Here is a 25,676-nt window from a genome sequence, read left to right as displayed (position 1 = left end):
CAGGGCTACTACAGTCTGTACTGCACAGAGTATTTCTAATCCAGGTTTACTACAGTCTGTCCTGTACAGAATATTTCTACTCCAGGCCTACTACAGTCTGTCCTGTACAGAATATTTCTACTCCAGGCCTACTACAGTCTGCCTTGTACAGAGTATTTCTACTCCAGGCCTTCTGCAGTCTGTCCTGTACAGAGTATTTCTACTCAAGTTTGAACTGCACAGAAGGTGTGAGAGGTCTGTGACTAGGTCAGATACACGACGTTGTTGTACCGTGTAGGTGTTATCACCGACCTGTGATAACAGCTGTATCTAACACCGCGCCACGGTGCAGAAGGTCGGCCCATCATCAGTATCAGCCACTACGACTTTGAGCCCTCCTCCAGACGCCCAGCCATTGATGTTCAGGGAGAGGACATCGTCTCAGGTTAGTCGAATTAGCAATAACTTAGTGCTCAGAAACGTTGAGGGCGTATTTGAAATCAAGGTCGTGTGTGTGCTGTCGTTGTTTCTAACAATTTAAACTTAACGTACATATATATTATATCATGAATCTTGGGTCTGTATCACGTGCGCATTATAGAAGAATATCGAGGTGCTGGTTGTGTTCAATGTTCAGTACATTAACGATAAGAACATGGAATTGTGGTATTATTTCTACGTTGAGGTTGTAGTGGTAGAGAGATGTAACATTTTCTAACCATATTGCCGGTCTCAATAAAGTTACCGTAATTTGAATGCAGTAAGATGATCAAATTATGAAATAAAACCCCTCGATTTTGAATCCGATCCGAGGTAAAACCACACTGAAGGTGAATCATAGTGTGGCCATATTCAGGGTGTGTGAACCACAACGTTTTCTGTCTTTTTTTGTAATTCGTGTAACATGTTTTGCTGAAATGAATGAAACATATTTTATTGACATTTTGTATTAGAATAAAAACGATAATATCCTTTTCGTAATCATAACCAGTCTCAGTTAAAAGCAGAGTCAGTTGTAAGGTACCGACTATATCAGCATGTGTTCATGAATCACTATCTGATAGGGATAATACAAGGTGTTCGCGAAACGGTGAGTGTGTTCTGCCCAAAACACATGCGAAGGCGAGGCAAGTGTTCACCTAAACAAACACGGGAACATACTGATGCGGTCACATTTGCCACTTTCCTCCACGTCTACCATAAACATTTTGAAAGCTTTTTTGAGGCCTTGAATGTTGTAACCTTGATTAAACAGCGTTGGAGCAACAGATGTATGTCGGTCCTTAAAATCTGCGCCGTAAGAGCTTGCTCGATAGCACAGCAAACGTTGTGAGATGTGAATCATAGATTTGTCCTGAAATGCATGTATGGTTTACTGACAAAATGTAACATCTACTGACAAAATGTGACATCTACTGACAAAATGTAACATGCGTGGTCTACAGTGACAACCTGTTCTCCCCGAGGCCGTTCACCAGCAGCTGTAGCAAGGATGAGGAATCTCATTCTCTTCCCTCTTCTTCTCCATCTCACCACGGCAGTTATTGACAGCACCGTCTGCTCAACACCAGGAACCCAGGCAAACAGTAAGTCTCCACCTGTCAGTAGCTGTAAAAGTAAGTCTCCACGCACCTGGCAGGAGCTGTAACAGTAAGTCTCCAGACACCTTGCAGTAGCTGTAACAGTAAGTCTCCAGGCACCTGGCAGTAGCTGTAACAGTAGTCTCCACGCACCTGGCAGTATCTGTAACAGTAAGTCTGCACGCACCTGCCAGTAGCTGTAGCAGTAAGTCCCCATGCATCTGTCAGTAGCTGTAACAGTAAGTCTGCGCCCACCTTTCAGTATCTGTAACAGTTAGTCTCCATGCATCTGTCAGTAGCTGTAACAGTTAGCCTCCACGCACCTGACATTAGCTGTAACAGTAAGTTTCCACGCACCTGGCTGTAGCTGTAACAGTAAGTTTCCACGCACCTGTCAGTAGCTGTAACAGTAAGTCTCCACGCACCTGTCAGTAGCTGTAACAGTAAATCTCCATGCACCTGACATTAGCTGTAACAGTAAGTTTCCACGCACCTGGCAGTAGCTGTAACAGTAAGTTTCCACGCACCTGGCTGTAGCTGTAACAGTAAGTCTCCACGCACCTGTCAGTAGCTGTAACAGTAAATCTCCACGCACCTGACAGTGGCTGTAACAGTAAGTTTCCACGCACCTGACAGTAGATGTAACAGTACGTTTCCACGCACCTGGCTGTAGCTGTAACAGTAAGTCTCCACGCACCTGCCAGTAGCTGTAACAGTAAGTCTCCACGCACCTGGCAGTAGCTGTAACAGTAAGTATCTACGCACCTGGCGGTAGCTGTAACAGTAAATCTACACGCACCTGACAGTAGATGTAACAGTACGTATCCACGCACCTGGCGGTAGCTGTAACAGTAAGTATCCATGCACCTGTCAGTAGCTGTAACAGTAAGTTTCCATGCACCTGGCAGTAGCTGTAACCGTAAGTTTCCACGCACCTGACAGTTGCTGTAACAGTAAATCTCCACGCACCTGGCAGTAGCTGTAACAGTAAGTCTCCACGCACCTGGCAGTAGCTGTAACAGTAAGTATCCACGCACCTAGCGGTAGCTGTAACAGTACGTCTCCATGCACTGGTCTATTTCAATGACAGTAAGCTTCCATGCACTGATCAGTCGTTGTAACAGTAAGACATGCTCGAAACCTCTGTTGTAAAAGCAGTTGATAGTAATATTTCAGTGACTATGTTTTATTATATTTCGTTCGCTACTTAAGCAGTCATTTGTACGGAGCATCGATACGTGCATTAGGCACGTTGACGTTCGGCCAACCCTGTAACCCAATGTGAATCTGTGTTGATGTTATCCGGCCCATTGTCACACGTGCTTCCGGTGTTTCTTCATCTACTCGTATGAGAACAGGAACATAGATGTGGTTAGGGCTAGGGTTAGGGCTAGGGCTAGGGCTAGTGATAGGGCTATGGCTAGTGAACGGTTGTATCCCACTGTGGTTTTGTTTAGATATACCCCGGCCAACTGTTCCCTCGACATTCGAAGTACACGTAGAGTGCATCATCGTCAACAAGAACAGGTCCACTGAGGTGCATGAGTACTTCCAAGAGTCCGCCAAATATGCAGCGGTCCACCAGACCTTATTGGGAGGCCATTTCTATGGCTACTTCGACTACTCAGACAACGAGTTCCTGGGGATAGACCCAGATGCAAGTAAGTAACATTGCACTTGATGAGGGTGTGAGTGATTTAGGTCCGACGCTACATTGTTTTGGGGTTATATAGCAGCGTGGGGTGTCTTACTGCTGGAAGTGATGTTCCGTCAGGTCGTTGACGTGGGGGGGGGGGGGGAGCAACTTTGCATAACGATTGAGATTCAATCTTTATGAGTGAGTGACGTTTTACGCCGCTTTTAGCAATATTCCTGCAATATCATGACGGGGGACCCCAGAAATGGGCTTCACAAATTGTACCCATGTCGGGATTTGAACTCGGGTCTTCGGCGTGCCGAGCGTATGTTTTAACCACGAGGCTACCCGACTGGCCAAATCTTTATGAGTAAGTATGATAGTAAGAGTGAGTGTAGAAGTAGGAGTAAGATGATGGCGATAGTGAGTGTAATAGTGAGAGTGTGATTTTGAGGGTATGATAATCAGAATGAGTGTGATAATGAGAGTGACTGTGAGTGTGATATTGTTGATGACCGTGAGTGTGAGAGTGAGAGTTAGTGTGAAAGTGTTAATGAGTGTAAGTGTAAGTGTGACAGTGAGAGTGTGTCAATTAAGTTAAAGTGTTAAATAGTGCATGACTGAAACTAGATGCGAAATGTTTCGTTGAAGAACCAACAAACAAACAAAATAAGTGTGACATGTAACGACCTTTTGTTCCAGAAACGTGTCAGGTGTCAGACCTGAGCACATCAGGTCAGAGGTTCCTTTTCGGTGTCAACGTCACCGGGGGCGGCAACAGGATCTACTCCGCCGCAGGCGCCCTCCACTTCGGCAGCGGCAGCGTGGAGGTGTACAGTGGGACGGACACGGTCCGGGGCATCAACGTGCAGAAATGGTACTCATGTCAATACTGGGCCGGCATGGACGCCACCATGAACGTCACGTGGTACTTCTCAGGTTGGTGCTTCATTGGAAGGATTCGTAAGGAGGGGACCCGTGAGGATCCGGGGTAGAATAGGTCTTCAGCAACCCATGCTTGCCGTAAAGGCGACTATGCTTGTCGCAAGAGGCGACTAACGGGATCGGGTGGTCAGGCTCGTTGACTTGGTTGATGCATGTCATCGATCCCAATTGCGTAGATCGATGCTCATGATATTAATCACTGGATTGTCTGGTCAAGACTCGATTATTTACTGACCGCCGTCATATAGCTGGAATGTTGCTGAGTGCGGCGTGAAACAGCAAACCAACCAATCAACCAACCAACCAACCAACCAACCAACCAACCAACGTAAGGAGGGCGCATCGAGGACAAACTCTGTCGATAGCATTGACACCAAGTTGGACTACTGGGCTTCCATAGATCTCTCAAAACTCTTTATTATTAGTCGGTGTCCACAACGCACCTTACCGGAAGAGGTGTAATAGTATGGGTATCCAGTCGAAGGTTCGTAACATGAGATCACTCCACAATTTGAGCTATCGCTTTTGCAACCTTCTCAGCCGATTCTTCCACTTCCAGGAATGTTTAAGGACGGAGAGGGGAAGGCTTTATGTTGTAATGCGGCAATATTGATCCCCATTGGGTGTATTAACCATATAAATATAGTATATTACCGGGCAAAACAAAGTATACACTTGAAAATTGAATTCGACCATCATCGAAATGTTACCAGGCTGAAAACAGTCTCCGAATGACTGCAAATTTAACATCCAAAACACAGCCATGATATATACCCGTATCAAATACATCACCATCAAATAACCATTCCTTGTTTGGTTCATTTTTGTGACCCCCCGAAGTCGGATATGTCGAATCCCCGATTTTGTAGAACTCACTGTCCGGTCCCGACAAACACTTAATATATGCATATTTTAACCTAAATAAGTAAATATGTCTAATTCTTTTTAATGTAGAATTTGTATCACTTATAATGGTGTAAATACGATAGGGCGTGAAGTATCAAAGTCGGGAAGCCGTTCATTAGAAATGTCGCAGACGGATAAGTCGAACTAGTTCCCAGGACTTTGCGACATAGGTGTTTGACTGCATATATTCAAATTGTGAAGCTTTTTTTCTGGTTTCGCCTGTCGTGATTTTGCTGGAATGTTGCTAAAAGCGGCGTAAACCTATACTCACTCACCCACTGCAGTAAGGTTGTATGGAGACTGGCTTTGTTCTTGCAGACCCTCACGAGTGGGACATGGCCCTCAATATCCCCAGCATCCCGGTCAGGGCGTGGGTCAAGGGGACGCGGGGGGCCTCCGCAGACGGACCAGCGCACCCCTTCGAACACATCTACGACCTCATACACTTCAAGAACTACATCGAAAAATCCGACGCATTTGAAGTGAGTTTCTGAGTTTTGTGATGGAATGCATTACAATAACAACTCGTGCCAGCATTATTGTCCATACGTATCACGAGAATGAAGAAGAATGCCTTTCTCCATTACATTTCATAATCTGAGAAGCTAACTTTTTTATCTGAAGAAAATGCGCCTTTGGTTAACATTGTACGTCTCGTAAGGTAATACATTAGATCGAGTTTACAGGCTGGGTGGCCAGATAGATCGGGCGCCATCGTCGCCCCATAGTGTTGGACGTTGCTCATGACGTATATCACGGACTTGCCTCGGGAGACTCAATTATTTACAGGCCGTCGTCATGGAGCTGGAGTGTTGCTAACTCGACAAAATTGACACATTCAATGCAAAATCATTATAATCACGTCACCTGACAAGAAGTATTTTTTCTGCCCAATTCTACAGACACCGAGTTTAGTGTCATGTCCGGGCCGGAAGTTGACAAAGCCGTTTCCCGCCATCTCCACAGCATTTTCCTTCACTGCGGAAATCATCGACACTGTACGGGCCGACGTCCGATTCATGCAGGTCTGTATACAGTATAATAGAATTCTGGAAAAGTAACCCACACCAAATACTTCATTTGACATTAACAAATACACAGAAAGAGTTTTCAAGGACAGAAGTTGAATTCCAGTGAAATATATGACCTGATGTTATGTGACCTGACGAAATATGTGATCTGACGTAATATGTGACCTGCCGAAATATGACCTGACGTAACATGTGACCATGCGTAACCTGTGACCTGAAGAAATATGTGACCTGACCTAATATGTATCCTGATGTAATATGTGACCTGACGAAATATGTGACCTGACGAAATATGTGACCTGGCGTAATATGTGACCTGGCGTTATATGTGACATGCGACTTGATGTGTGCTATGTGATCTCGCATAATATGTAACCTGACGTAATATGTGACCTGGCGTAACGTGACACGACGTAATATGGTCCTTACGTTATATGCCACTTGACGTTATTTGTGACCTGACGTAATTTAGCAGGGCGTGGAGTCGTCCCACAGATGACATCCTTACCTTGTCAGCTTGCCGACGGGGTTCACCTCTTTGGTCATGTGGACAAGGCGTCCGACCTCTGATCAGAAGGTCCGTGGTTCGAATCCCATCATGGGACTCGGAAATGTTATGGCCGCTACAGTAATATGTGACCTGACGTAAAATGTGACTTGATGTACAATGTGATCTCGTGTAATGTGTGACCTGTCATAATATGTGACCTAACATAATGCTTGTGAGTGGACGTAATATCTGACTTGATGTACAATACGATCTCACGTAATATGTGACCTGATGCAACACATGACTTGGTGTACTGTATGTAGCCTGCAATAGGTTATCCCTGACCGCCTGGAAGTGTATCTAATCAACATATGACTTGGTGTACTGTATGTAGCCTGCAATAGGTTATCCCTGACCGCCTGAGGTGTATCTAATCAACATATGACTTGGTGTACTGTATGCAGCCTGCAATAGGTTATCTCTGACCGCCTGAGGTGTATCTAATCAACTCATGACTTGGTGTACTGTATGTAGCCTGCAATAGGTTATCTCTGACCGCCTGGAAGTGTATCTAATCAACATACGACTTGGTGTACTGTATGCAGCCTGCAATAGGTTATCTCTGACCGCCTGGAAGTGTATCTAATCAACACATGACTTGGTGTACTGTATGTAGCCTGCAATAGGTTATCTCTGACCGCCTGAGGTGTATCTAATCAACGCATGACTTGGTGTTCTGTATGTAGCCTGCAATAGGTTATCTCTGACCGCCTGAGGTGTATCTAATCAACATATGACTTGGTGTTCTGTATGTAGCCTGCAATAGGTTATCCCTGACCGCCTGAGGTGTATCTAATCAATACATGACTTGGTGTACTGTATGTAGCCTGCAATAGGTTATCTCTGACCGCCTGGATGTGTATCTAATCAACACATGACTTGGTGTACTGTATGTAGCCTGCAATAGGTTATCCCTGACCGCCTGGAAGTGTATCTATTCAACATATGACTTGGTGTACTGTATGAAGCCTGCAATAGGTTATCCCTGACCGCCTGGAAGTGTATCTATTCAACATATGACTTGGTGTACTGTATGAAGCCTGCAATAGGTTATCCCTGACCGCCTGGAAGTGTATCTAATCAACATATGACTTGGTGTACTGTATGAAGCCTGCAATAGGTTATCCCTGACCGCCTGGAAGTGTATCTAATCAACATATGACTTGGTGTACTGTATGAAGCCTGCAATAGGTTATCCCTGACCGCCTGGATGTGTATCTAATCAACACATGACTTGGTGTACTGTATGTAGCCTGCAATAGGTTATCCCTGACCGCCTGGATGTGTATCTAATCAACATACGACTTGGTGTACTGTATGTAGCCTGCAATAGGTTATCCCTGACCGCCTGGATGTGTATCTAATCAACATATGACTTGGTGTACTGTATGTAGCCTGCAATAGGTTATCCCTGACCGCCTGGATGTGTATCTAATCAACATATGACTTGGTGTACTGTATGAAGCCTGCAATAGGTTATCCCTGACCGCCTGGATGTGTATCTATTCAACATATGACTTGGTGTACTGTATGTAGCCTGCAATAGGTTATCCCTGACCGCCTGAGGTGTATCTAATCAACTCATGACTTGGTGTACTGTATGTAGCCTGCAATAGGTTATCCCTGACCGCCTGGAGGTGTATCTAATCAACTCATGACTTGGTGTACTGTATGTAGCCTGCAATAGGTTATCCCTGACCGCCTGAGGTGTATCTAATCAACATATGACTTGGTGTACTGTATGTAGCCTGCAATAGGTTATCCCTGACCGCCTGAGGTGTATCTAATCAACTCATGACTTGGTGTTCTGTATGTAGCCTGCAATAGGTTATCTCTGACCGCCTGGATGTGTATCTAATCAACGCATGACTTGGTGTACTGTATGCAGCCTGCAATAGGTTATCCCTGACCGCCTGGAAGTGTATCTAATCAACACATGACTTGGTGTTCTGTATGAAGCCTGCAATAGGTTATCTCTGACCGCCTGGAAGTGTATCTAATCAACACATGACTTGGTGTACTGTATGCAGCCTGCAATAGGTTATCCCTGACCGCCTGGAAGTGTATCTAATCAACATATGACTTGGTGTACTGTATGAAGCCTGCAATAGGTTATCCCTGACCGCCTGGAAGTGTATCTAATCAACATATGACTTGGTGTACTGTATGAAGCCTGCAATAGGTTATCCCTGACCGCCTGGAAGTGTATCTAATCAACATATGACTTGGTGTACTGTATGTAGCCTGCAATAGGTTATCCCTGACCGCCTGGATGTGTATCTAATCAACATATGACTTGGTGTACTGTATGTAGCCTGCAATAGGTTATCTCTGACCGCCTGGATGTGTATCTAATCAACATATGACTTGGTGTACTGTATGTAGCCTGCAATAGGTTATCCCTGACCGCCTGGATGTGTATCTAATCAACACATGACTTGGTGTACTGTATGTAGCCTGCAATAGGTTATCCCTGACCGCCTGGAAGTGTATCTATTCAACATATGACTTGGTGTACTGTATGTAGCCTGCAATAGGTTATCCCTGACCGCCTGAGGTGTATCTAATCAACACATGACTTGGTGTACTGTATGTAGCCTGCAATAGGTTATCCCTGACCGCCTGGAAGTGTATCTATTCAACATTTGACTTGGTGTACTGTATGTAGCCTGCAATAGGTTATCCCTGACCGCCTGAGGTGTATCTAATCAACACATGACTTGGTGTACTGTATGTAGCCTGCAATAGGTTATCCCTGACCGCCTGAGGTGTATCTAATCAACACATGACTTGGTGTACTGTATGTAGCCTGCAATAGGTTATCCCTGACCGCCTGGAAGTGTATCTAATCAACACATGACTTGGTGTACTGTATGTAGCCTGCAATAGGTTATCCCTGACCGCCTGAGGTGTATCTAATCAACACATGACTTGGTGTACTGTATTTAGCCTGCAATAGGTTATCCCTGACCGCCTGAGGGGTATCTAATCAACACATGACTTGGTGTACTGTATGTAGCCTGCAATAGGTTATCCCTGACCGCCTGGAAGTGTATCTAATCAACACATGACTTGGTGTACTGTATGTAGCCTGCAATAGGTTATCCCTGACCGCCTGGAAGTGTATCTAATCAACACATGACTTGGTGTTCTGTATGTAGCCTGCAATAGGTTATCCCTGACCGCCTGAGGTGTATCTAATCAACACATGACTTGGTGTACTGTATGCAGCCTGCAATAGGTTATCCCTGACCGCCTGGATGTGTATCTAATCAACACATGACTTGGTGTACTGTATGCAGCCTGCAATAGGTTATCCCTGACCGCCTGGAAGTGTATCTAATCAACATATGACTTGGTGTACTGTATGTAGCCTGCAATAGGTTATCTCTGACCGCCTGAGGTGTATCTAATCAACACATGACTTGGTGTACTGTATGTAGCCTGCAATAGGTTATCCCTGACCGCCTGGAAGTGTATCTAATCAACGCATGACTTGGTGTACTGTATGTAGCCTGCAATAGGTTATCCCTGACCGCCTGAGGTGTATCTAATCAACATATGACTTGATGTACTGTATGTAGCCTGCAATAGGTTATCCCTGACCGCCTGGATGTGTATCTATTCAACACATGACTTGGTGTACTGTATGTAGCCTGCAATAGGTTATCCCTGACCGCCTGGAAGTGTATCTAATCAACGCATGACTTGGTGTACTGTATGTAGCCTGCAATAGGTTATCCCTGACCGCCTGGAAGTGTATCTAATCAACTCATGACTTGGTGTACTGTATGAAGCCTGCAATAGGTTATCCCTGACCGCCTGAGGTGTATCTAATCAACATATGACTTGGTGTACTGTATGAAGCCTGCAATAGGTTATCCCTGACCGCCTGGAAGTGTATCTATTCAACTCATGACTTGGTGTACTGTATGTAGCCTGCAATAGGTTATCCCTGACCGCCTGGAAGTGTATCTAATCAACTCATGACTTGGTGTACTGTATGTAGCCTGCAATAGGTTATCCCTGACCGCCTGAGGTGTATCTAATCAACGCATGACTTGGTGTACTGTATGTAGCCTGCAATAGGTTATCCCTGACCGCCTGGAAGTGTATCTAATCAACACGAGACTTGGTGTTCTGTCTGTAGCCTGCAATAGGTTATCCCTGACCGCCTGAGGTGTATCTAATCAACTCATGACTTGGTGTACTGTATGTAGCCTGCAATAGGTTATCCCTGACCGCCTGGAAGTGTATCTAATCAACTCATGACTTGGTGTACTGTATGTAGCCTGCAATAGGTTATCCCTGACCGCCTGAGGTGTATCTAATCAACGCATGACTTGGTGTACTGTATGTAGCCTGCAATAGGTTATCCCTGACCGCCTGGAAGTGTATCTAATCAACGCATGACTTGGTGTACTGTATGTAGCCTGCAATAGGTTATCCCCGACCGCCTGGAAGTGTATCTAATCAACGCATGACGCATTGTATCCCAATCGTTGTATGTGGAAGGAGAGTGTTACCTCCAAATTCCATTAAAAACAGATCTTAGTCCTCGCTATCGCTAAACAAAGATCTGAGGACATCCCAATCAGAGCGTCGCTTACCAGATCATGAATGTGACAGGCGGAATGTGTTTTCTAATTATGCAATCTCGAAATATTTAACAAAGGGTATTCCGAACGACATTTACGGGTTTTATAATTACATCCTTACAATCTAGGTCATCTGTAAGCCATTCCAGAATGTTCTTTTTATCAGTTTTAAAATTTTCAATGGAGAATACCTCAAAACATGTTTCGAAGCGAAGTCGCTAGTTTGTAACTATTGTCGTTAAGCTCGAGAAAGCTACCTTCTGATTGGCTAATGTCGATTTCTTGTCGATTTTCTTAAAGTTCGCGAAAGGTCGTTCTGACATGACCCGTAATGCAATGTCCTCAGATCTTTGAAAGTGAAGATGATGAAGGTGATGATGATAATGATGATGTTGGTGATGATGATGATGATGATGATGATGACAACGCTGTTGCTGTCCCAGGAGTATTACGACGACCAGATGAAGCTGGTGAAGTATGTGTACACTCCCGCCGTGTCCAGCAGCAACGGTCAGTTCGGATATCAGCCTCTAACAGAAATTCATGATTTCAATACCGGTACGTTCAACCGCTTCCCTGCACCCTACCTAAGTGAGTCTGTTTAGCCATATTCCGGTAATGTTACGGCGGGGAATCAATCTGAGCCCTCGGCGTTACATGCGAAGGTTTTAACCACTGCTCCTTGACGAATTAACAGGGTTGGGCATATCGCTTCTTTGAGCAGCAGTTTAGTCATAATAATTATCACGACGTGTTAGCTTCATGTGGGACGAAGTGATGTTTGTCAACCTCTTCGATGAACCACACCTGCAGTGGAATAGTGCTGACAAACCCAGACATATCATCAGCACGCCCATTACCATAGGCTTATTAAAATCGTAACATCTTATTATTCGTGTTACTTGTAACAGCCCATATTCTCGAAACAAAGATCTTTTTTGTCAAATGGTAACTGGGGCGGTGGGGTAGCCTAGTGGTCAAACCATGGGCCTCGGTTCGATTCGCCGAAATATGCCTCGAATATTGATAAAAACGACGTATAACAGGCTAGGCAGAACGTATCCCTTCTGTCTGACAACAACCCTTGTGTTCTGTTAAGCATGACGTGTCCCCTTCTGTCTGACCACGCCCCTTGTGTTCTGTTAAGCATGACGTATCCCCTTCTGTCTGACCACGCCCCTTGTGTTCTGTTAGGCATGACGTATCTCCTTCTGTCTGACCACGCCCCTTGTGTTCTGTTAGGCATGACGTATCCCCTTCTGTCTGACCACGCCACCTTTGTTCTGTTAGGCATGACGTATCCCTTCTGTCTGACCCCGCCCCTTGTGTTATGTTAGGCATGACGTATCCCGTTCTGTCTGACCACGCCCCTTGTGTTCTGTAAGGCAGAACGTATCCCCTTCTGTCTGACCACGCCACCTTTGTTCTGTTAGGCATGACGTATCCCTTCTGTCTGACCACGCCCCTTGTGTTATGTTAGGCATGACGTATCCCTTCTGTCTGACCACGCCCCTTGTGTTCCGTTAGGCAGAACGTATCCCCTTCTGTCTGACCACGCCACCTTTGTTCTGTTAGGCATGACGTATCCCTTCTGTCTGACCACGCCCCTTGTGTTATGTTAGGCATGACGTATCCCGTTCTGTCTGACCACGCCCCTTGTGTTCTGTTAGGCATGACGTGACCCCTTCTGTCTGACCACGCCCCTTGTGTTCTGTTAGGCATGGCGTATCCCCTTCTGTCTGACCACGCCCCTTGTGTTCTGTTAGGCATGGCGTATCCCCTTCTGTCTGACCACAACCCTTGTGTTCTGTTAGGCATGACGTATCCCTTCTGTCTGACCACGCCCCTTGTGTTATGTTAGGCATGACGTATCCCGTTCTGTCTGACCACGCCCCTTGTGTTCTGTTAGGCATGACGTGACCCCTTCTGTCTGACCACGCCCCTTGTGTTCTGTTAGGCATGGCGTATCCCCTTCTGTCTGACCACGCCCCTTGTGTTCTGTTAGGCATGGCGTATCCCCTTCTGTCTGACCACAACCCTTGTGTTCTGTTAGGCATGGCGTATCCCCTTCTGTCTGACCACCCCCCTTGTGTTCCGTTAGGCATGGCGTATCCCCTTCTGTCTGACCACGCCCCTTGTGTTCTGCTAAGCATGACGTATATCCTTCTGTCTGACCACGCCCCTTGTGTTCTGTTAGGCATGGCGTATATAACTGACAACCAGCGAGGAAACTGTACGTGGCAGCTGATCGAGCAAAACAACTTTGACGACGTCGACAGCGACCCCTTCAACGTGCGCATCAAGACGGCCAAGCAGTTCTTTCATATGGACGCATCGGGTGTGACATACGAGGGTATTGTAAGTATTGTTTTGTAGTAGCTTGTTGGCTGTTCAACACCGGCTATATGACGGCGATCGAGTCTGGACCATACAAACCAGTGATTGACATCATGATAGTCGATCTTTGCAATTGGCATACGGTGACATGCATCAACCAAGTCAGCGAGCCAGGCCACCCGATCCCGTTAAGTCGCCTCCTACGACAAGCATTGGTTACTGAACACCAATTCTAACCCGGGTTTGCACGGCTGATAAATAGTTGGTCTTCGTACTGGTGATGAGGTGACGTCGGGTTAAACGTCGTTGTCAAGATCACTGCACTCATATGGCGAAGTGCATGCACATTTGTGTGTGTGGCTGCTTGTACAAAGTACTAATCCCACCAATGTCGGTTTTATTTCGTTATCCCATTGACATACCATATTAGAGTTTAACATGGTTACCCAAACTCAAACCCATAATACTGGCCCTGAGCTGACCAGTCCTTGTTTCATGTCCTCAAGATGTGCATTTTGTTGTAGAAACTCTCCCGGGGCATCAGAACAGACACATATGTCGGTCGTCGAACTGATTTCCCTGCTGCAAACCCCCTGAACTCGACGTTCGAGTGGCATTTCCTCACGGTAGGTGTATAAATTCGCCGGGGTCTATGTTTGAGCCCCTGGAACAGCATGTTGTTTATACCACAGCGTTAAAGATTTACTGAATTGGAAACCAGTCATCGTTGTGAGGAAACACAGGAACATAAACCCTTATCGGTGTTACTCTCGCATTCGAAACCCGGAACTGCCATAGAGAACAGATGTGCTGAGGGAGTTGGATCACAAGGTCACTCTAGCAGTTAGAACATGATTAGCCCCGATGTCAAGATTGTACTGCCCTCAAACATGGGGTACGTTCCAAAGCGATTAACTCGCTTACTCTAAGCGATTCGTGGCTTGCAACGCGCCCCCGGTTTTCATCCTTGGCGTGCCCCTCCGTGACATATGTTTACTATGTCAAAAAGGTAGGGGACAGTGTGAATCATCAAGACATGTCTTCTGATCTATATGGTATTGGCATATTGAAATGATCCGATCATATCTGCTGGAGCGAAGGCGATAAGATCTGATGGGTTCTAATGATTGGTGTGAAGAGATGGTGGCGCACTAGGTCGTTTAAAAGGTCAGGGGTAAAATTCAAATTTAAACTTTGTAGCCAACGTCATTGATATCGGACAAAACCACCTCTGTTGTCCAGACGTACACGAATTCTTCGAGTCCTGCTTCTAACGAGTGTCGACCAATGTCAGCTTCTCACATGTAGCTCCTTTCGTGAGTGCGAGCAAAACCAATTTCATCAGAATGGTGGGTGGATTTTGACGTTGACGTACGCGTCTGTCAGTGATAGTACTGACCTGTGGCTCTGCCATGAACAACGTGGAGCACCAAACATTGTGATACAACTCCGTTCCATGACGGACCCATCCCCAAAACGATCATGCTGTACGACGTTAACGCCCATAAAGCGCTCATCACGACGTCACCAAACTCGACTCTATGAGAGTGTACCGCGAATCGTCAGATGAACTGGCATTAAAACGTCGATTATCCCAGTGCTGACGTTCCCTACGCAGCTGACGCCTCTGATTCAAATGACGTGCAGGAAGTTGTGGTCTGTCACGTGGACGTCGTGCACGCGTACGAAAATGTCATCTATGCAGATGATTTCGCACCGTCTGGGCATGTACTCTTACAGCTGCCTGTTGCAACCAGTCCCTTATCTGAGATGCAGTTTGTAACCGATGTCTTAATGCCACCGTTCTGACTCATCTTGGCTGCAGTTGTTTGTCTTTGGCTTCCAGAGCGACGTCGTCCATCGACGTCATGTCTTTGTCTGGTATCAGTCCCACAATCCACCGATGACAAATCGAGAAACATGCAGCGTTTGGGCAACACTATTCGGCCGTGTGCCCACCTACAACATGCCTATGACGCGTAAACGTTCGCATAAACGCATGAACGTTGTTGCTTCCTAATGATAAAATGTGTTTGTCTTGGAACGTTTGGTTCCAATAAAACAACATGTGCATGCTCACAACCGAGTCTGAGTGATAATGGTAAATCTGGCATACCTGCTGTCCAAGGTCACGTGCTTTATGACTGTCACAATGTTGTGTTTGGGAGCTTGATTTCTTCGGAAATGTTCTTGCAACATAAATCATTTACTTTCATTGCCAGACAATGGTGTCTTTTCCTGTATTTTCACCTCAAAACAAAATATCCCCCATTTCTTTTGCGATGTATACGATAAAAAACGGCAAAATTAATAACTCCATTTGTAATTTGTAAACTGCCGGGCCAAAGAAAGCATACACTTGAAAATTATAAATGACCAAAATATTTAAAACCTTCTCAAAACGTACCGCGGCTGGAAACAGTCGCCGAAACACTGCACACTTGGATACGCCAAAACACAACCATGAAACCCGCAACAAATTCTTCGCCATCGAATACCAATTTCTTGTCTATTTCATTTGTAGCCACCATTAAAACTGGTGAAAACTCTTGCCCAGCAGTTTATATTTAAACGGGCCTCATTCAATCAGTGTGGGTGAACATTACTTGAACTTTTTATGAATGTGCCATTCAGATTTTAAGATCTGGTTGAATTGAAGGATATATTTCTTCTTGTATATGTTCACCCGAGTAGACGCCACGTCTTGTATTGTGTCTTCGTTGTAGAGTGACTACCAGACCATGCAGCAGAAGACCGCGATGTATACTGGCGGCGTGCCAGTGCAGCTCCGCTTATCCATGCCTTCGGTAGGTCAATCTACGTACCTACGTGTAGTAAATATATGTGCAGTCAATCTACGTATCTAAGTGCAGTAAATATATGTAGGTCAATCTACGTACCTACGTATAGTAAACATATGTAGAGTCAATCTACGTATCTAAGTGCAGAAATATATGTAGGACAAACTACCTAAGTGCTATAAATAAATGTACAGTCAATCTACGTGTCTATATATACAGTCAATCTTCGTATCTATATGCACAGACAATCCACGTATCTATATGTACAGTCAATCTTCGTATCTATATGCACAGACAATCCACGTATCTATAAGTACAGACAATCTACGAATCTATAAGTTTAGACAATGTGCGTATCCATAAGTTCAGACAATATGCGTATGTATACATCTATAAGAACAGATCATCAACGCATCTAAAAGTTCAGACAATCTACGTGTCTGTATGCAGTATATTGTATATAGATATACTTATTCTTGCTTTGTTCCAGTACGACATCGACTACACGTACAACATCTACAACTACGTGCAATCGAAGGCCAACCTGCTCAACTGGGACATCAGTGCTTGTTACGGTAACCTGGATCGGAGGAAGTTCGACTTCACTGTCCCAGGTGAGGTGTTTCCTGTATGTGTACGCATGCGCACTGACGTCCTTGTTGTGCGGGGCTCATCTTAGTGCCGAAATTCGCTGTGTAGTATTGTGTCATTTGAACAGGTCTTCAGCAACCAATGCCTGTCGTAATAGGCGACTAACTTGGTTCAAATGTGCAGATCGATGCTCATGTTTTCAATAACTAGATTGTCTGGTCCAGATTCGATTACTAGTATGTACAGACGGCCGTCATATAGCCAGTGCGGCGTTAAACAACAAACAACAAACAAACAAACAAACGTCTGGGCGTGCCAGAATCATGTGGTCGTGTCGAATTACAGATTGTCCCTGGTTTTCCTTCATTTGTACGTGTTATGATAACACCACACCTGGTTTCACGCACGTGGTGGCTGTCTAACATCTGCACTCACTCAATCCTTTCTTGATTTGTACAAACTGAATACCGCACAGAACAGATGATGCGGACCAAGTCACGCTCTGTATCTAGACGTACCCCTCACGTTCAGGTGATGCAAGTGCTAGACCATTCAGGTGTCACCCAGGAGCACGGGTATGGAGCTGACAAATCTAAAAGATGTTAACCGGGATTCGAACCCACGACCATAGTTTTTTCGCCTCGCAAGAGGGACGGGACCCTGCACAGTCAACTGTGTCGTCATGGTTATCGGGACCACCCATTGTGCTTGATAAGGGGACCAAGCCCCACTGACCATGGCTGTTCCGGCCGCCCGGCGAACAAAGTCGCCGCAGTTTCGGTCCTAAAGTGGGAAGCTGTGCAAAATGCGCTGGAGTCCGTATTGGATCTAAGCCTATAGACCCGAGGTTTGTGCTGTATGTGAAACTGGAGAATTATACTCATAAGGACTTTTATTTTTTATCTGTCGGTTCACAAAGTGTTGGTCTAAAATACAATGTAGGTGGTCGTAATGTTTTGTTTTTTAAAAACAACTAAAATATTTTCACCGTTACTGATGAAAAAACGTTTTAACATTGCTGGTTGCCGAAAGACAATATTTTATACGTCTTATTCACCATTTCTGACGAACAGCGGTGATGAAATATAGTGTGTTTTATATTTCACCTAATTGAGAGACAGAATCGGAAAGATATTTTTCTAATTTCAATTTTTTTCTTCATTCGGTAATTAATATATAAGGCCTAAAATTAGCTTCCTCCTCTCCAAGCCGTCGGGAACGTCGGGAACGTCAAAGTGCAGGTGCCCGTGACGATGTAAATAATTACTAGGTATTTGAGTTAGACAGTAGTAGCGCAACGATCGCTTTGTGAAACGGGCCCACATTTGCACCGACTATGATCCATCCTCTTTCAGCAGCATGGTCACTTCGTGTCAAAGGGGAAACGTCCCGACCAGTTGATGTCATAGGCACTCCTTCCATGAATTACGCCGGGAGTTACTGTAGACTGCAGCCGTTGATTTATCCACTCACTCAGTAACTGACTTACTTCCGTTCCAGGAACCTATGCCAACCATATTGACGACAACCGAGAACTATTCCGCTATTCCATCTTGCTGTCCCTGATGTCCTATCTCGCCGTTTCCCCACTCAGAATTGCACATCTCAGGGTCAGTATAACACACATGGGAGGCATGTTCTTTTGGTAGTTTTCAGAGTTCAAATGACCTTTTCTTACAGGACACTGGCGTCGTACCAGACATTGATTGCCGGACAAAGAAGCATATACCTGTGTTTGATAGTTACTAAAACAAGAAATTGTTTTTCGATGATGACGTATTTGATACGGGAATCATATTTGTGCTTTGGACCTCGGGTTTGATTTTTTCGGCGACTATTTTCAGCCAAGTAACGTTTAATAACATTCGTAGTTTTGTCGTCAAATCCAGATTTCAAGTGTAAACTGTCTTCTGCCCGGTAGTGTAGCTTATATGGCGTTCGCTTACAGGACACAAGTATCGAAATACAGACATATTTACAATACTTACCAATAGATTTGTAATACGTTTTTTTGCCAACAAGTGAGATGTAATTTTCCATACGAGTAGACAAAGTTTCCGATATGTATGTTTGAATTCTGAAACCACAATCAATATCGTCCACACAAGAAAATGGTTCAGCGATTTTGTATTGATGTAGTGAGTGAGTGAGTGAGTGAGTGAGTGAGTGAGTGAGTGAGTGAGTGAGTTTGGTTTAATGCCGCCTTGAACATTATTCCAGTTACATCACGGCGTGTCAGCTTAGTGTGGGAGGAAAGCCCGAAGTGATGCAGGTCTTAGACGTTTACCACTTTGGTGAAACCACCGAGCAGGTAGATGCCAAAACTCTCTGGTGCCCGTAGGCAGCTCGGGTTGTATACTCCCAAGGGAGTTAAGAATAATATTTGGAATGCAAACGGATCCACTGGTCGGGGAACTAGTAGTAGTACATGGATACTTGCGATAATAATAATAATAATATTAATAATAATAATAATAATAATAATAATAATTATAATAATAATAACGAAGTCAAAGCCACAAATACGTATGCTGTGCCCGTCTTTTCGTATTATTTTGGTGTTGTTGATTGGACGAAACAAGAAATTCAGGGAACTGACACCCTCACACGAAGAATCATGTCAGACAATTGATAAGACTCATGATGAAAACAAGGCATTCCACAGTTTTCTTAAACCAGCCAATGATGTGGGACATAATCTCAATGTCGGTGTTGATTTTGTTGATGGTTCTGTACCTGCTGGACGGTACGGAAATGAGTGTCACCCAAGCGAAGAGCCATATCAAGTCGGCCCACACTCAGTTTTTCAAGGAAAGGCTATCTGAACGACCACTGCATCGAGTTTATGTGCAGTGTGTTGAGAAGATCAGCAATCATGCAGAGTCATTTGCTTGGATGAAGTCGTCTGGCCTGAAAAGTGAAACAGAAGGCTTTCTGTTTGCTGCTCAGGACCAGTCACTTCCCACGCGAAACCGTCAATGTGTGATATTACATCAAAATGTAAATATGAAATGTAGATTATGCAATGAATTTAATGAGACTGCCCAACACATTGTCAGTGGATGCCCAGCTTTGGCACAAACACAGTACCAAGTTGTCCGACTCACAATTGTTCTCGGTGCCTTAGGTTTGGTACCTCCCAATCTGTTGACTGACATTGGCAGAGTACCCGGGTTTGCTACCAGCCCTTCTGACAATCTGGGTAATGCAGAAGGCGGCAGTGTTGGGGAGCCTTCACATTCTCCGAACAGTTGAACTGGGTGGGTTTGACTTGGCAGCGCTTCCTGGGAGAAGTCTCATTCGCTGTCTGGGCTGCGTGTAGAGGGGGCAAGGGCCCTGAGCTGATGATGAGCCTAACCAGCCTGACTGTGCCAGGATCACCCAAACCCCCTTTGCTGCATTTTTTATTTTAACCTGTAAATAATAATGATAATAATAATGATGATGATGATGATGATGATGATGATGATGATGATGATGATGATGATGATATACTCTCATTCAGTGTGCAACAGCTCGGGGACGTGTCACTCAAATTCATACCTACTTCTTGCTTTTTTCGTAAATGGTTTGCCAAATCTATGAAACCAATATTGCAGCGCTCGTTTGAGATTGAAAGTCGTATGTCCAGGACAATGAGTGCAGTCGCCTTAGGACATCTTAGCGAAGTCCCCCGTGGGAATTCCGGGTTAGAGTTGGTCCCCAGCACCCTATGCCAGTCGTAAGAGGCCCCTTAATGGATCGGGTGGTAAGGCTAGGTGATGATTGATAGTTCCTAAATAGGTTTGTGATCAAATTGGAATTTGTGTTTAGATTCAGCAACACATACCATGATACCACGGATAGTCAGGAGTAGTCAAGTGGTTAAAGCGTTGGCTACTCACGCTGAAGGCCCGGGTTCGCTTCACCAATTGGGTTCAATATGTGAAGTCCATATCCTGTGTTCCCCGCAACAATATTGCTGGATTATTGCTTAAGGTTGCGCCAAACCCACCTCCCTAACTCACCCACGGATAAGTCATGCTTAAGACATGAAATAAACTCTTGTTATTCCAGCTTGTGTTTCAAACTGATGTGCACATTCGGTTTGAGCTGCTGGACATCGCGCCAATGATCGGTAACGTCAAAACCAACGTGACGGAGACTCCCCTGAAGCTGGCTGCTAGCCTCCTCGTTGACGCCATCAACACCAACAAGTTCGTCATCCCTCTCGACTACGACAAACTGTCGGACGTGAGTACATTTCAAGGCTGTCGTGGGGATTGCGGGCTAGACCTTGGGCCAGGTCCCAAGTAATCTAAACTGCCATTGCAAAATAAGATATACATACACCCATGCCTGATGGTTGCTGAGATGAAACAAGCAAGAAATGGTTATTCGATGATGTATTTGATACGGGTATCATGGGCGATATTACATGCATCATATCAATGAGTATCTCACAACAGGTGACGTCCACGTGACTTCAGAGAGAACGTTTGGTCGCAATGTTACAGTACACTGTCATCAACGTTTTAAGGTGTATTTTCTGGGGCCACGGGTGGCCAAGTCGTCTAAGGCACCGCGATTCGCTATGCAAAGTTGCGACCCTTAGCACGCCGGAAGCCTATGATTGTGGGTTCGAATCCCGATTGTTTCTAGGTTTGCCAGCACTATACCCGTGCTCGTGGATTTCACCGAAGTGGTAAATGTCCTGCCTCACTTCGGGCTTTCCTCCCACATTAAGCTGACACGCCGTGATATAACTGGAATAATGTTGAGAGCGTGGTTAAACTCAACTCACTCACTCACAAAGGTGAATTTTCAAGTGTATTCTTTCTTTTTCCCGACAGTATACACATTCGGCTTTTCGTGTAACTTGAGACGCTGGATAGCCTTGTGGTTCTCAAGTAACTAACACTCCCGTGAACATCCGGGTTAGAAGAGGTTTTCAACAACTCATGCTTGACGTTAGAGGCGTCTAAAGAGCTCGCTGACTTGGTTGATGCATGTCATCGTATCACAATTACGTAGATCGATGCTCATGATGTTCATCACTGCATTGTCAGGTCCAGAATCGATTATTTATAGCTTAAAGCTGGTATATTGCTTGGTACGGCGTTAAACAACAACACAAGATATAGCTATTTACAATTCCCTCTGTTGAAAGTTCGATTCCCCACATGAGCCATCGCAGTGATGTCGCTGAAAACGTGCGTAGAATAAAAAGCACTCGCTCACTGTGCTGTGTTGGGATTCAAACCGGATATCTGATTGGCTAGAGAATACCTTCACCACTGTGCCACACCTTTCGGTTGGCGATTCACAAGGCAATGGTTTGATATACAGACATAGAGTCTCGGAACATTTTTACTCGCTGCTTTTAAACATCATGAGCAGAACGTCAACTCACGTCGTCTTTTTGCGGGAATATTGTAAACAGGGGCAGCAAAGTGTACAGAGTTGCGTCCCTTTGCCATTCCAGGATCCTTTAGTCCAGGTTCGAATTATAATGATCCTTGTTTTGTCAGCAGCATCCCCATCTGTGTAGTAAATAGGTACGACCCGGATCTCATTCTGTCTTCCCCAACCAAGCTGACACGACCTGATACAACGGAAGCACTCTTCATATAGCCCAAACCTCGTGATATAATACCCCGTTATTAACTGGGCGTGACCCTGTTCCTTGCAGGTCTCCAGTGTTGTGGCCACGCCCAATTCCATCCGAGAGTACACCTATGAGGATGAGTTGGCGCCTCCCGTTGAGGAATATACCCCGGGTACGTACATACTTCACCCCTTGCTGTGTAATCTGTGCAGCGCCATCGAGTGAACGTGGTAACTCACAGAGTAACTGTCCACACCATAAGCTCCTTACATTTAAAGGGAGATCATCTATTTGTCCTATGAATAAGCTGAAACAAGGTACCTGTTGTATAAGAAAGATACACAATAATACTATATAAGTGTACCAGGTAAATTTGATCCAGAGTTTTGAAGTTTGAAGTTTTGCAGCATACCTACCTATTGATGCAAGTACCTATACTTTCATAAAGCGCACATGTGTGACCCAGAAGATAAAACAAATTGTAATTTGCGTGTGGAATCAGGAATGAGAATATGGCACGTTTCAGTTTAAATATTCATATCATATTATACAGAAAACAAACAAATCGCGAAAACAAAACTCGTGATTTGATTTACAACAATGATTTCCTGTGTGTGCATGCTACACTGTATCTGATTGTTTTTGTCGGGTGGGGACAGGTTAGCCTGTATCTGATTGTATGTGTCCGATATGGGCAGGTTACACTGAATCTGATTGTATGTGTCCGGTATGGGCAGGTTACACCATATCTGATTGCATGTGTCCGGTATGGACAGGTTATACTGTATCTGATTGTATGTGCCCGGTATGTGCAGGTTACACTGAATCTGATTGTATATGTCCGGTATGCGCAGGTTACACTGTATCTGGTTGTATATGTCCGGTATGGACAGGTTACACTGTATCTGATTGTATGTGTCCGGTATGGACAGGTTACACCATATCTGATTGCATGTGTCCGGTATGGACAGGTTACACTGTATCTGATTGTATGTGCCCGGTATGTGCAGGTTACACAGAATCTGATTGTATATATCCGGTATGCGCAGGTTACACTGTATCTGGTTGTATATGTCCGGTATGGACAGGTTACACTGTATCTGATTGTATGTGTCCGGTATGGACAGGTTACACTGTATCTGATTGTATGTATCCGGTATGGACAGGTTACACTGTATCTGATTGTATCTGTCCGGTATGGACAGGTTGCACTGGTAACTGATTGTATGTGTCCGGTATGGACAGGGTACACTGTATCTGATTGTATGTGTTCTACATATGCAGGTGCGATGGGCGGCCTGGCTATCGGAATGATAATACTTGGAGGAGGCGGAGGGGCGGGGCTATCCTATCTCTTCTTCAAGTGAGGTGAGAGCAACATGCTTTACTGACAGTCCCTTTCAACAATTCCAAGTTGTGGCACGGATGCACATCCGTCGGTGGCGCCGCAATTCGTTGTGCAGAGTTGCGTCCCTTAAAGCCTGCTAGAAACCTTGGCTTGTTCGAATCCCAGATTTGGTTTGTCAGCAGCACAGTTGTTACCGTGTGTGACGTTCGTCACTTTGCACCCACATCAAGCTGACATGCCGTGATATAACTGCCACAACTAATATGTGGAGTCTAACTCCGGTGTCAGTCGCAATGATATCCCCGTAAGCGACATTAAACAATACTCACTCATGCTCGGTTTTTTTTAGTATTCAGTAATGATTTGGTTTCATTTTATTTCAGAATATGGAGAAGTAAACGCGCTTCACAGACATGTCAGATTCTCTTCAGGTATTTCATCTTTCAAGCACCAACGTTTTCCACATTCCAAAGGTGCTAAAGTTTTCTACAATCTCACCCTAACACACCAGGTGCCCATATTTGAATGGGAGGACAGCAGGGTAGACCTTTCGAGAAGCTCGCGTTCATTGGGTGAATGTGTCCAAATTAGAAATGCAATAATATGTCAGTACATCGCTTCACGGTGCAAATTCTACCCAACTCAATACTCGGTACATGTATGTTAATATTGTAAAAGAATAAACATCTCTTATTGGAGTTTTCTTCGTTTTTCTTCCCATACGGGAATAGTTTGGTGTCGGATGAAAATATTATTTCAGTTTTCAGACCCGTAAAGTCGAGTTTGTGAGATGGTAAGCTCGGAGGCGGGCCCCGCAATCTCGGAAGCTCAGCATCGCTATCTTTGTCAAGCTTTGTAAATCTTGCTTTGCCAAATGAAAACTCAATAGTTCGTAATTGCTCTTGTGTTCCAGGGGGCGGTCGGGTAGCCTAGTGGTTAAAGCGATCGCTCGTCACGCCGAAGACCCGGGTTCGATTCCCGACATGGGTACAATGTGTGAAGCCCATTTCTGGTGTCCCCCGCCGTGATATTGCTGGAATATTGCAAAAAGCGGCGTAAAACAATACTCACTCACTCACTCACTTGTGTTCCAGCTGATTTATGTAAAGGGAACCGGAACTGACACGATGTCGACATTAGCCAATCAGAAGGCAACTTTCTCGTGCTTTACGGGACTAATTGCAATTGGCGACTACGCTTCGAAACATATTTTGACCAATTCTCGAATAAAACTTTGAAACCTAAACAAAACAACATTCTGGAGTGGCTAATAGATGGTCTAGATTGTATGGATTCAGTCGTTAAGCCCGTAACTATCGTTTGGAATACCCCGTGTTAAAGTTTTCGAGGCTGCATGATTAGAAATCACATTCCGACTGTTAGTTTCATGATCTGGTAAGCGACGCCCTGATTGGTCGGATGAAAGGTCGTTCTGACGTCTCCCCTAATGGGATGTCCTCAGATCTTTGTTAAGCGGTAGCCAGATTCTGATCTGATTCAATGAGATTGACAGATTAAACCTAGAAACTTAATCGGGGGGAACCGGGATCCGGACGTACAATCATAGGTTTCCGGCGTGCCAAAGGGACGCAACTCTGCACAGCGAATCGCGGCTCCCAAGATGACTGGGTCACGCGTGCTACCAGATATCAAGAGAGGAGAGCGTCCCCTATAATCAGTTGATGCGCGGGTGTGGCACTGTCATCAGCAATATGATAACTCAGCCTACACCAGTGCACACCCGCCGATATTCCGGGTAGGAATAGAGGTCAAACGATGCGTGTCCC

The 25,676-nt window shown here is 45.0% G+C and overlaps 1 protein-coding gene across 2 annotated transcripts; it reads left to right on the top strand.

Annotated features, from left to right (window-relative positions):
• The first annotated feature begins 277 nt into the window (after window positions 1-277).
• Window positions 278-24,587, top strand: LOC124150289. 2 transcript variants are annotated; one of them, XM_046522262.2, is made up of 16 exons: window positions 278-424; window positions 1,425-1,565; window positions 3,017-3,220; window positions 3,898-4,134; window positions 5,365-5,528; window positions 5,949-6,071; window positions 11,669-11,783; window positions 13,423-13,583; window positions 14,087-14,188; window positions 16,289-16,369; window positions 16,854-16,977; window positions 18,455-18,564; window positions 21,011-21,187; window positions 22,626-22,713; window positions 23,826-23,909; window positions 24,273-24,587. In XM_046522262.2, the coding sequence occupies exons 2-15, from the start codon at window positions 1,472-1,474 to the stop codon at window positions 23,906-23,908; spliced, it is 1,863 nt and encodes a 620-aa protein (XP_046378218.2). In that variant the 5' UTR covers window positions 278-424; window positions 1,425-1,471; the 3' UTR covers window position 23,909; window positions 24,273-24,587. The 2 variants fall into 2 exon arrangements, with proteins under 2 accessions (XP_046378218.2, XP_046378219.2); XM_046522263.2 differs by having other exon boundaries at window positions 285-424; window positions 1,446-1,565.
• Window positions 24,588-25,676: the final 1,089 nt, after the last annotated feature.

Source organism: Haliotis rufescens, unplaced genomic scaffold (genome assembly GCF_023055435.1).
Source record: "Haliotis rufescens isolate VD_foot unplaced genomic scaffold, xgHalRufe1.0.p SCAF_33, whole genome shotgun sequence".
Lineage (NCBI taxonomy): Eukaryota > Metazoa > Mollusca > Gastropoda > Lepetellida > Haliotidae > Haliotis > Haliotis rufescens.
The sequence above is the reverse complement of the archived record's forward strand: the minus strand, read 5'-3'. Positions and strand labels throughout refer to the sequence as shown.

Excerpts from the sequence above, each read along its gene's own strand:
- LOC124150289 (XM_046522262.2), top strand. The coding sequence starts at position 1,472 with ATGAGGAATCTCATTCTCTTCCCTCTTCTTCTCCATCTCACCACGGCA. Across the intron at positions 14,189-16,288 it reads TCGAGTGGCATTTCCTCACG|AGTGACTACCAGACCATGCA; the intron begins GTAGGTGTATAA and ends TCTTCGTTGTAG. Across the intron at positions 18,565-21,010 it reads TCAGAATTGCACATCTCAGG|CTTGTGTTTCAAACTGATGT; the intron begins GTCAGTATAACA and ends TTGTTATTCCAG.